This window comes from Danio rerio, chromosome 12 (assembly GCF_052040795.2).
Source record: "Danio rerio strain M-AB ecotype USA chromosome 12, GRCz13ab, whole genome shotgun sequence".
Lineage (NCBI taxonomy): Eukaryota > Metazoa > Chordata > Actinopteri > Cypriniformes > Danionidae > Danio > Danio rerio.
Genome location: NC_141032.1, coordinates 22,856,899 through 22,869,604, shown reverse-complemented (window position 1 = coordinate 22,869,604; position 12,706 = coordinate 22,856,899). Strand labels below are relative to the sequence as shown.

At 34.6% G+C, this 12,706-nt stretch overlaps 1 protein-coding gene across 1 annotated transcript in view; it reads right to left on the bottom strand.

The window, feature by feature from the left end:
* Window positions 1-7,529: 7,529 nt before the first annotated feature.
* The window catches only part of arsg (arylsulfatase G), a gene marked incomplete in the record, with an annotated part of 19,751 nt that continues 14,574 nt past the window's right edge, over window positions 7,530-12,706 (bottom strand). Inside the window, 5 exon segments of the mRNA NM_001365361.1 lie at window positions 7,530-7,604; window positions 9,070-9,900; window positions 12,168-12,258; window positions 12,343-12,463; window positions 12,542-12,650. Coding sequence (NP_001352290.1) covers window positions 9,623-9,900; window positions 12,168-12,258; window positions 12,343-12,463; window positions 12,542-12,650 — 599 coding nt within the window.

Here is a 12,706-nt window from a genome sequence, read left to right as displayed (position 1 = left end):
TATATATATATATATATATATATATATATATATATATATATATATATATAATTTTTTTTCTTTTTTTTTTCTTCTTTTCTTTGGATGTTATAAACATCTGGTGAAAAATTCAAGTCAACTGCACCTTAAGAAATATGTTATAATGGTGGCATGTTGACTACTTATTTCCCCCACAGTAAATATACCCAGTACGAATTATATCCGATTTCAAACATTTAACAGACTTTCAATCATTTCTGATTCTGATCATGAAATAAATGATCTATTATTTAAATAAAATCAAACCGGTACAAATAGTTACAGATCTTGCCCATTTAATTTAGTTTGACTGACAAATATGCATCATATTTGGTTTATTTTTTGTAGTGCAAATGTAAATTTTGTATATTGAATCCAAATACATTAATCATGAATAAATGTACGACTTATATGATTTTGGAGTGTAATTTAATTGGCGGAGTTAATTAATGTGGAGCTCACACATGAAAGCAGCCAATGAATCAGGATTAAGCATTTCAACATTGGTAATGTATTATTTATGTTCAAATGTATGTAAAAGCATGAACTGCATAAAGTTGTGTGTGTTGTTTTATTTCAGACACTATTGTAGGTTTGTGTTTAGAAGTCCTGGGAATATAACGAATCACTATTGGATTATGAACTAATAGAAAAAAGTATCCAACAAAACACAATACAGTTACTTTTATTATTAGCTGATCCAATAAGTTGTTTTACCACAAGATGGAGACATGATCTCAAACCAGCCAAAGGGAAGGTCACTTGTTTTGTCATGTATAATAATACGCTGGCTGTAAACACAAGACATTTATAAAACACAAAATTAAATTAAATTAATCAGTCTTTATTGATGTTTCCTATGATTATATTTTTTGTAGCTTCAAACATTTTGATCTAAAATATATAATCAGCTATACAAAAGGTTTTAAACAAAATAAAGTAATATTATGAATGTTATTTTTATAATATTACTTCATTTTTTACTAAATTTAAATCATATTTTGTTATAATAATCATTTAAGTATTAAAGACATTGTTATACTACAACTAAAATACATTAGGTATATTTTTGCACACATTATTCCTTAAATAAAAGATGCATAAACCTTTTACGTGAAATAAAGCTGACTTTTAAAAATAATTTCTTACAGTTTGAGGCGCAAAATGAGCACAATAGTTCATAAATGATGGTCTGTCAAACTCTTAATGAAACAGTAGTTTTTCGGGGGGGGGGGGGGGGGGGGTTTATGTATTGCTCAACTACAGTTTTCTCGAATACAGAATTAACTCGCACATCAACACATATTCTCAGTAAACTATGCATGCAGTTTCCAAACTAAACTGTTTTCTGGCTTTGCTTTCTGTTTATTATAGTGATTTAACAAACAGAAAAACAAGTTCAAGTCTGAGCCACTGACCTCATTTTAGACTGCGTAGCTGTAAAATAATATAAGTAGCAAGTATGAAAGAATAGTTAACTCATTTATAAATCACATTTTGTAAATGATGATGGCTTAAAGGTGCAATAGCTGATTGTCTTCAGAAATGTTTTAGTTGTTTTTCTGGCTGAAAGTCTCTTCACACTCCAACAATAAGAATTAAAGTAAGTGATCTAAATGTACTTCTGTCTATATTTATATCCAGGGTAAGGTATAGGACTAAACAAACATTGTCCAATCAAAATGTTAGGGCCGAACATTACGATAGGCAGCTCAAACTGTCTATCAAAATATTTGTATCTTCACCCTTAGATTTGTAACAGTGACAGCACTAAAGAGTTTTCACTTCAAATATAAGAACTTGCCATATTAAAGGCTTGTACACACCGAGTGCTCATGTTTATCGTCAGTGTTTTTCGCGTCTTTCTTTATTCAAACCCAGGTGATTTTCATTAGTGCTGGGCAGAGTGAACTGAAATGAAACTCAGCATGCTATTTGCTTCTCTTCACATCCACTGACATTAGCTTAAAGCTGTTGACTGTTGTGATTATACAGTTCTTTGTGTTCAGACACCAATTAAAAAACAAGCTCAACGATCATCTTGCCTTGCATCATCTTCTTCATGAGTGAAAGTGAAACTGGGATCACGTCGACTGTTTTGCGCTGAAGCGCCTCTAAGTGGCTTTTATTGTAACTACAGCAGCCCCGAACACATGAAAACTGGCGATTTGATTGGTGAAGTTTTTGACACTGCGCCTAGATTTAGGGCCCTATCATACACCCGGCGCAGTGTGGCGCAAGGCGCGGCGCAATAGTCTTTTGGTAGTTTCAGCTTGGCGCAAGAGTCGTTTTGAGGCGTTGCGCTACGCTGTTTAAATAGCAAATGCATTAGCACTCATTTGTGCGCCCATAGGCGTTCTAGTCTAAAAAGGGAGGCGTTCTGAGGCGGACCGCTGGCGCGTTGCTATTTTAAGAAACTATAATAGATTTTTCATAAGACCAAAACTAACCCGGTCTAAACTCCAGCGCAGAGTTGCGCCTCGCTTACGCACTGCTTAATACACACAAGAGAGCAATAGGCAAATATCTTTACATATGAAAAAAAATGAAATATTAAGGATATATATAGAATATAATAAGGATAGATATAGGATATAAATATAAAGGATTAAAATATTACAAAACATATTATTTTCTAGCCTTCATAAATATGAAAAACCACTGCTTTTATGTCTTCTTCATCTCGGGAGGCTTTTTCAGTTCATTCATAACAATTTGCTTTTGTATAATGTTATTATTATTAGCAGTATTATTTATTATATCCATATTTATGTTTGTTTTATTAAAAACAAGCTTAGATTTGCTCACCTGTCAGGTTTAACACCATATGGGGCACAGCATGTGTTTTAGGATGTAACTCAGGTTTTTGAGCACATTTTGTAATTATTGTTCATTTATTCGTTTGCTGGAAATTAGAACTGAATTTAGAAATAGTTTTGAAACGAATATTTGCGCTTAACAAACAAAAGTATTTATTTATAGGCTAATTGATGTCTGTGCGTAAAGGTTTCCCTATCCAAAAGCGAAAGTGAAAGTGATCCATTATCTTTCATTCTCACGCAGTAGATGCTCTGTTTAACAGTTTTCTCTTAAAAAAACTGTTAACTGTTTACCAGTGAAATGCTAATTTTCTCCAATTAGACTTACTTTGCATCCTGTAAATAGCAAATGCGCTTATGACGCGGCGCAGCTGGCTCTTAAAGGGAATGGGAGATGAGACTCTAATTGGTTTATTCTCAAAACACACCTATAAGTCATTAAGAAAATAAACTCAACCCTTTAAGACTATGCATCATGGCGCAAAGCAGGTTTTCCCGTCCTTAAATTAGCAAAAACGCGTCCTGACACGCCCTGAAAGCGTTTGCGCCCATCGTTTTGTGCTCTGCGCATGGACCGTCAAAATAGAGCCCATAGGCTGTATTTCCCCCTTGATGGCTAACACTAGTCGTGTAAGCCCACACTTTACCGAATAAAACAGTAATCCATCAGATCATGTAGGTTAGAAACATAGTTTCTGCTGAACGTTTTATGATGGTAAAATAACAGAAATTAAACATTGATCCACTTCAATCTCCTCCCGAAGCTCGGTCTGCTTAAAGAAGCTGTCAATCTCAACTGTCAATCATGATGTTTTTATAGCATGGTTCATCTGGTTCAAAACACACTCTTTTGAAAAATTTACATCTGAAACTACATCAGCGTGATACCCACCAGTGCCTTAATTGACCAAAAAAAATTTCGGAAAATTGTATTGCAAGTGTAATTGCTTGTTATTTGGGCTCAAGTCTTGTTAACATGAAATAGGCGGGTTTAGAAGATAAAAACAAAGAAATTGACATTTTTCTTGATAAATTGGAACTACCAACACTAACTGATGAACAAAACAAATTATTGACAGCAGAAATAACAGAAACCGAAGTAAAAAAGGCCATTACTAAGCTTAAATTTAACAAATCTCCAGGACCAGATGGATTTACTGGGGAGTGGTATAGGGCATTCCAAAAAGAGATAATACCCATCTTGGCCCGGTCCTTTAATTGGACCCTAAAAAATGCGACTGTTCCACCATCATGGAAAGAAGCAATAATATCTATCATTCCAAAAGAGGACAAAGACAAGTTACAGTGTGGATCATACAGACCGCTATCTGTATTAAATGTTGATTATAGATTATATACATCAATTATGGCCAGACGAATGGAAGACCTCATGCCCAATCTGATAAACCAAGACCAATCTGGATTCATCCGACAGCGTCAAACTAATGATAATATTAGACGCACATTACATGTTATTAACCATATCAGGAGAAATAAGATAACAGCAATGATTTTAAGTTTAGACGCTGAAAAAGCTTTCGATTCTGTCAGCTGGACATATCTTTACAAAGTCTTACACAAATTTGGCTTCCACGAAACTATAATCAAAAGTATACAAGCACTTTATGATACACCAACTGCAAAAATAAAGATCAACGGCCACCTCTCAAACTCATTCACATTGGAAAGAGGCACCAGACAGGGATGCCCGTGGTCCCCTCAATTGTTTGCACTTTATTTGGAACCCCTAGTACAAAGCATAAGACAGAATAAAACTATTCAAGGTATCACCATTAAAGGAGTGGAACACAAGATAGCCTGCTAAGCAGATGATGTACTGATTTATTTAAGAAATCCAACCACTACCCTATCTCATGGAACAACTCCAAAACTCTGGTCCTATCTCTGGATATAAATTAAACATAGAAAAAACTGAAATAATTACTTATAATTATAATCCCCCTACAAATATTAAAAACGTATACTCATTAAAATGGCATACAAAATCTTTCAAATATTTAGGTATCCATCTAACAAAAAACACAGAAAAAATCCAAAAAATGAACTTCGACCCTATAACTGCTAAAACTAGAGAAGATTTGACCAGATGGAACCTAATCCCCTTTTTTAGCTTTAGTTCGAGGATCGAAACAATTAAGATGAACATTGTACCAAAATTTTTATATTTATTTCAGTGTCTACCTGTAGAAATATCGGAGAAACAATTTATAGAATGGGATAAAATGCTTTCGCGCTTCATTTGGCAGGGAAAAAAGCCGAGAGTACGCTTTAAAACACTGCAGCTGCCAATAAAGGAGGATGGGCTCTCCCCTCTCTAAAAGACTATTATATAGCAGCACAAATCAGGACTATAGTAAACTGGTGCGACCCACACTATCATGCCCCATGGAAAGATATAGAAAACCTAACATTTAGAAATACGCCTGTTCAAGCCATATTAATAGATGAAAAATTACAAAAATATACAAAACAAATAGAAGACCCATGGACAAAACTTACTTTAAATGTCTGGACATCAGTGATGAAAGAATTTAACCTGCTAAAATACTGTACAGTTCTAAAATGGATCGCTTATGATTCTGATTTCACACCAAACAGATTGGATAACAGATTCAAATTATGGGCAAACAAGGGAATCACTTCCTTCAGTACCATCATTAAAAAGGGGGAAATTTTAAGCTTTCAACAATTAAAGGACAATTTTCTACTTGAAAATCAAGATTTTTATAGGTACCTCCAAGTGCGAAACTATTATGATCAGAAAATAAAAGGAAAACTTGAAGACAATCAGAATCCACTGATAGATATAATTAAAAAAGCTCACACATCAGGCATAAAGTACAAAATAGTCTCTCTGATATATAAGAGTCTGAGAAGTATGAAAACACAATCCACAAATTATATAAAAGAAAATTGGGAGACAGAAAGTGGAACAACATTCACTGATGAAGAGTGGACAAATATATGGGAATTTCAATGGAAATCAACAAGCTCATTAAACTGGAAAGAAAACTGTTGGAAAAACATTATTAGATATTTCAAAACACCAGCACTAACAGCTAAATATACAAATAAGTCTCCAAAATGCTGGCGTAACTGCGGATGCAATAAAGCAAACCATTATCATATCTTTTGGGAATGTATGTATATTCAAGAATACTGGAAAGAAATACAGGAGGCTCTTGAACATATATTTGAAAAAGATATACCTCTAGAAAGTAAATTGTTATATTTTGGCTGTGTGGATCCAGATATGGTAACGGAAGACAATAAATACCTTATGCGTGCTCTCATGGCTGCCAGCAAAAAAGCAATCACACGCAAATGGCTACAGCAAGAGCGATCAAGCCTTAGTATTTGGATAGACGCAACTATTGAGATTTATACAATGGAAAGAATCACCTTCGTTGTCAACTTAAAGAAAAATATATTCCTGAGAAAATGGAGGAAATGGGTTGAATATATTTTAGTTAGAAGACCTGACTTTATTGCTATAAATGAATAGAAGATGATGCTCTGATAAATAAATATATGCTAATGCATGTACATGTATATGATTACACTTATTCATATTATAATGTGTCCCCATATGTATAATGAAGATGGCCACTTGAGATTACTCTTGAAGGAAATATATTATGACATGTGTTCTAACCCTGGATGTAAATAGTGTTTTAATTTTCTTTTCTTTTTGATTATTGTATTTTTATTTTATCTTTTTCCTATTATTATTATTATTATTTATTTATTTATTTATTTATTTATTTATATATTTTTTATTTTATTTTATTATTATTTTTTTTCTTCTCTTTATGCTGTTTTTCACTTGATAATTTACAAAATTTGAGTACTACTGTGTAGTAAATACACCTGACAATAATGCACATAATTTTTATACCACCTAAGTTCACATACTGAGATACCAATGTACCTTGAAATGCCGTATGATTGTACTCAATTGAATGTTCAAAATAAACATAAAGTTGAAAAAAAAGAAATAGGCGGGTTTAATGACCTGTAGTGGAGGTAGCCCCCAGAGGGGCGATGATCTAACAGCCGGGAGCGTCACTCAGCAGGTGTGAGGCACACTTGGTCAAAGCCTTTTTACTGTCTGGTCAAAACAAAGCTAAACAAAACAAACAAACACAAGCGAGAGGTGTTTCGTTAAAATTTACGATTTTCTCTTTGTCTGGACCAATGGGCGTGGCTAGAGGTAGGGACAGGGTAAAAGGTTTTTCATTGGTCAAAGGTTTTATTTTCGGTCAAATGCGTTGGCTAATTAGATTAACATATTAAACAAGGTGATCATTGAGGTGGATCATTCTACATTTTGCTACTGGTGTTTAGAATAAAAAAGCAATTAAACTTAATCAAAAGTTTCATTTAAGTAATGGGTGAATCAGCATTCTAATGGATTCAAATGCTTTAAATGTCATTAGACAAGTAATGTTTTTGTAATTTTTTCTTGTTTTTTTGCTTGTTATTGTTTTTGTTTTTTTTACTGGCTATTTATAAATGCACTACTTAGAAAGGGGTTTTATCCAGAACTATTTTAAACTGGGATTTAGTTGTTTCCCAGTGTCACTAAAATTATTGCCTAAAATTATTTAGATTAAGATTTTGACAACCTTATGTTAAGTGATATAAATCAATTTAAAACAAAGACACAAGTTCATTAAACATTTCAGTTTAATTACCAAAAAACAAAAACAATTAAAACAGCCTCTTAAAAAACATTCCATCCACGGACTAAAAATCCATACATCTATCTGTTCACCACAAATACGATCTATTAAGTACAAATCCATCCATTCATCGTGTAGTAGCAGTGCATAGAGCAGAAGTCGTCAAAATATTGTCAGAATAGAATCCCCTGTACATCCCTTTCCTCTCATCGCCACAGTATGGTGTTTTTGTAGAGCCAGCCACATGATGCACATCTGGAGAACTTGAACTCCACTCTATATTTGACCAAGTGACAGTGTGAGGAAGACTCCATCTCCTTCATTTTAAACATCTAATAGAACCTTTCTGAACAGGTCTGATGGTAGCTGAATTAAAGACAAAACACACACACACACATGCACTTATATATATCATAAATATATATATATATTTTTTTCGATAATTACAAACACAAGCTGATTGGCAGGGTTTAAGCATTTAAGAGCCTTTATGACACTTATGCTATAAGTCTCATGATTTAGGATGAAACTAAAACACAAGCATGCTGGAATGTAATAACTGGGAAAACATAATGTGTAAACTAATTAGGTTGTAAGCTTGGACTCAATTTGATTTGAAATGTAATGACATTGTACCATGTCAAGATGCATTCAGAAAGATCTTCACTGCAATTTCAGTGACTTAAGAAAGAAAGAAAAGCAAGCCTATAATTGTAGCGATCTACAAAAAGTGGTCTGGCTATATAAATAGCCAGATCTCAATCCAATAGAGCACCTTTGGGATGTGGTGGAACGGGAAATGTGCATCAATGCGCAAGCCAACAAATCTGCAGCAACTGCGTGACGCTATCATGTCAATATGAATCAAAAATCTCTGAGGAATATTTTCAGTACCTTGTTAAATCTATGCCACAAAGTATTAGGCAATTCTAAATGCACAAAGGGGGTCCAACTTGGTACTAGTAAGGCATAGGTATCAAAGTCAGCTCTTGAAGGGCCGCAGCTCTGTACAGTTTTGCTCTAACCCTAATCAAACACAGCTTATCCAAATAATCGAGGTATTCAAAAGAATCTTGATCACCTTGATTAGCGCATCAGCTGTGGTGTTTGATTAGGGTTGGAGCAAAAGTGCAGAGCTGTGGCCCTCCAAGAATTGACTTTGACACCTATGTAGTAATCAATCGCACGTCATGATATAAGCACCCCACCGGGCACCATCATCCGGCAAAAGCCCTATCGAGTACCAGAAGCTCGCCGGCTGGCTATCAATGATAAAATTGAGAAGATGCTGAAATTAGGTATAAATGAGCCATCACGTGGGAATCAGACGATTCCTAAGCCACCATAAATACCTATATAAGTTCCATATGACAGTCATCTCCAATTTGATGAATCCCCTTTCTATCCCTACTCCTCCCCCAAGCCTAGATGGGTGGCACGGTGGTTAGCACTGTTGCCACACAGCAAGAATGTCACTGGTTCTAGTCCTTACCAAGCCTGCTGATGTTTCTGTGCTGAGTTTTCACGTTCTCCCCATGCTTACATGGGTTTCTCTTGGGTTCCCTTGTTTCCTCCCACCGTCCGAAAACATTCAACTTAAGTTAATTGACTAATCCAAATTGGCATCATAAACATGCTCCTAGTAAGTAGTTATATCTTAAGAGCAATCACTATCTGTTCATTAGCTACTACAGCAGGAGTTCTCAAGATCTACCTGAGCTTAAACTCTCCTCTAACCTTGCAAACGAGAGGGAGCCCCGGGCTCGAGGATCTTACGAGCTCAGGGCTCTCTCCCGGAACAGCATGCCAAACAAGCTTTACAATCAATCATCAGCAAAAGTGTGAACTCTTGAACAAATCTCATGGGTGTTTTAAGCTGAAACTTTACAGACACATTCTGGAGAAACAAAAGACTTATCTTAAATCTCTTAATATTAGTTAAAATCCAACATAGTCAATCTGTTTGTAGTGATTCTATCAATCAGCAACCAATAATTGTATTTTTTAAACACAACATCATTAATTAATTCTAATAATGAGTTGTGCAGCAGTGCTGAGATGAAGGCTGAGCCACTGACCTCATTTCAGGCGGTGACAGCGGCAGACGGGGTTTTGTGGCTCACAGCAGGGCTCAGCAGAGGGAATGACAGTGTAATCGGCCGCTGAGACTCGATCTGTGGCGATGTCCCAGAGCAGAGCCTCTCTCTCCCTCTCCACCTGCTTCAGGACAGATCTGAACTCCTCGCTCTCGGGGTCCAGAGGCGTCTCTTCTGCCTCGTCCTGAGAGAGGTCAAATATCAGAGGAGGGTCGTGATGTTGCTGAGGTCCACTTTCTCCATCACATGCCACTGATCCGCCTGAGAGAGCACATCAGGGTTAATAAAACAAGCAGAAACAGTAGATTAACTGAGCAAATGACTAAACAAAAATGATCATTTAAAGTTTTTTTTTTCAATTAAATATAAATATTAAAGTTTTTGTTCAAATGTAAATATTTTCTTGCATAATGATGCCTTTTGTACATCGTCTTATTATCTTTTGAAGATAATAAGAAGACAGTTGCTTCGTCCGAAACCGCATACTTCCATACTATATAGTACACCAAAATCAGTATGCGAGCCGAGTAGTATGTCCGAATTCATAGAATTCGAAAATCAATATGCGAGAAGTACCCGGATGACTTACTACTTCCGGCGAGATTCCGGAGTGCGCATCCCATGCATGCTGCGCTATTCCATGATGCCCCGCGAGATAATTCATGAATGGAAGTAAAGCGACGCAACTGACGCAGGTAGGTCACGTGACCATGACAAAATGGCGGATGTAGTACGTCCGAATTCCATTCATACTTTTCACATTCATACTGTATAGAACGTACTTTTCTAACGGCCGAGTAGTACGTTTAAGTTCAAATGCAGTACCTACTGAGTAGTAGGCGGTTTCGGATGCAGCCTGTGTCATTTCCAAAAAAAAACAAAAAACTTGCTGATTGAATAAAAATAACTAAGTCAGAATTTGCAAGAGGTATTAATAATTTCGGGCATACATAATATATACATATACAGTTGAAGTTGAATTATAAGCCCTTTTCATTTTTTTTCTATTTAACGGAGAGAAGATTTTTTCAACCCATTTCTAAATATAATAGTTTTAATAACTCATATCTAATAACTGATTTATTTTATCTTTGCCATGATGAAAGTACATAATATTGACTAGATATTTTTCAAGACACTTGTATACAGCTTAAAGTTACATTTAAATGCTTAACTAGATTAATTAGTTTAACTAGGCAGATTAGTGTAATTGGGCAAGTTATTGTATAATGATGGTTTGTTCTGTAGACTATCAAAAAAAAAAGCCTAAAGGGGCTAATAATTTTGTCTTTAAAATGGTGTTTAGAAAATTAAAAATGGCATTATTCTAGTTAGAATACACAAATAAGACTTTCTCCAGAAGATAATAACATCAGACATACTGTGAAATTTTCCTAGCTCTGTTAAACATCATTTGGTAAATATTTAAAAAAGAGAAAAAATTAAAAGGGGGGTTAATAATTTTGACTTCAACTGTAAATGTATACAACTCAAACATGGGTGCACTCTTACTTAGTGGTTAGATTTAAAGGGATAGTTGACCCTAAACAGAAAATTTACCCTCAAGTGGTTCCAAACCTTTATGAGTTTCTTTCTTCTGTTGTACACAGAAGAAGATATTTTGAAGATAGATAAAAAACATTGACTTTTATAGTAGGAAAAACAAATACTATGGAAGTCAATGGTTAACTTCCTTCAAAATATCTTTTTTTTGAGTACAATAGAGGATGGGAACTCATAAAGGTTTGGAACAAGAAAAGTAAGGTAAATCAACCATTTAATTAATATTTTAACCATGAATTAAATATGGTTTGAAATATGTCTACTAATAAATATAAAACTAGTAATTAACTTATAATTTGACCATTACATGTACCATTTTTTAAATATCTATTTATCTATCATTAAAACTGTGATTTATTTATTTATTTATTATGAAGGTTTTATATATTTAACTGAAATTTACCTTTTAGTATCCGTAACTGTATGTGTTTAATGAAGAGAAAACACTCAATATTTTCCACCACAAAAAGGGTTTAAAAAGTGTCTCCATTTATGAATAAATTTCAAATAAAGTACGTATTTTAAAACCCCTATCTATCATTTCATTTATTAATTTACAAAAAAGAAAGCAGCCCAAATGACATCTGACCTGATTTTCAACATTTTTCAAACATGTTTTATTTATGCATTGTATTTAATTTATCAGTCAGTGTTTGATAGACATGCATGTTTATTTACGTATGAATTAAATAGTTTAACATGTCTCCTAATCAATTCTAAATCAAGTTATTTTATTTTAATTGCATCAGCTAGTTTTAAAAATGTGAATTACCCGTAAAAGCGTTTTTAAATCAATTATATTTGTTTTTATAAAATGTGATCTTTCATTTTGAATTAACAGTCAAACATTCATTTACACCTTTTCAGTTAAACGAATATCTATAACTCAGTTCAAAACATTAGATTGTTCACATTTTAATTCATGAATAAATAAATGTATTCTTCCATTTCATTTTAAACCTGACCTGTGATGTAAAATGCCTTGTGATGTTTGAGTCTGACAGTCTGAAGATCACCATATTGTCCTGCAGCGCCACTGTTTGGATGCATGAGACTCTAATAATAAAAACAGAAAGCATTTCACAGCAAACTTCATTTAAATACTGCTCTCTTATTTGGTGTCACCCCCACAGACTTTACCTCATGCCCTGTTTCAGAGTTGTTGAGCAGAACATCTGTAATATCAATGCCATCATAGCGTCGATCTGATGGAGGCTTGACCCCAGCCAGAGAGAGGACAGTTGGAAAGATATCCAGACCACTAAAGGAGAACAAGACAATATTCATATGCTGAAAACCAAAAACAACGATGTTACACAATGTTGATTTCTTGCAGTACCTCAGCAGGGCATCACTTGAGCTGTTGGGTTTGATCTTCTTAGGCCATGAGACGACTGTGGGAACACGGTGACCTCCTTCCCATGTGGTTCTCTTTGCTGATCCGCCACCTGCTCGCAAGAATGAAAACATGATCGTTCAAGTAAATGGTTTTGTTATCTGAAAC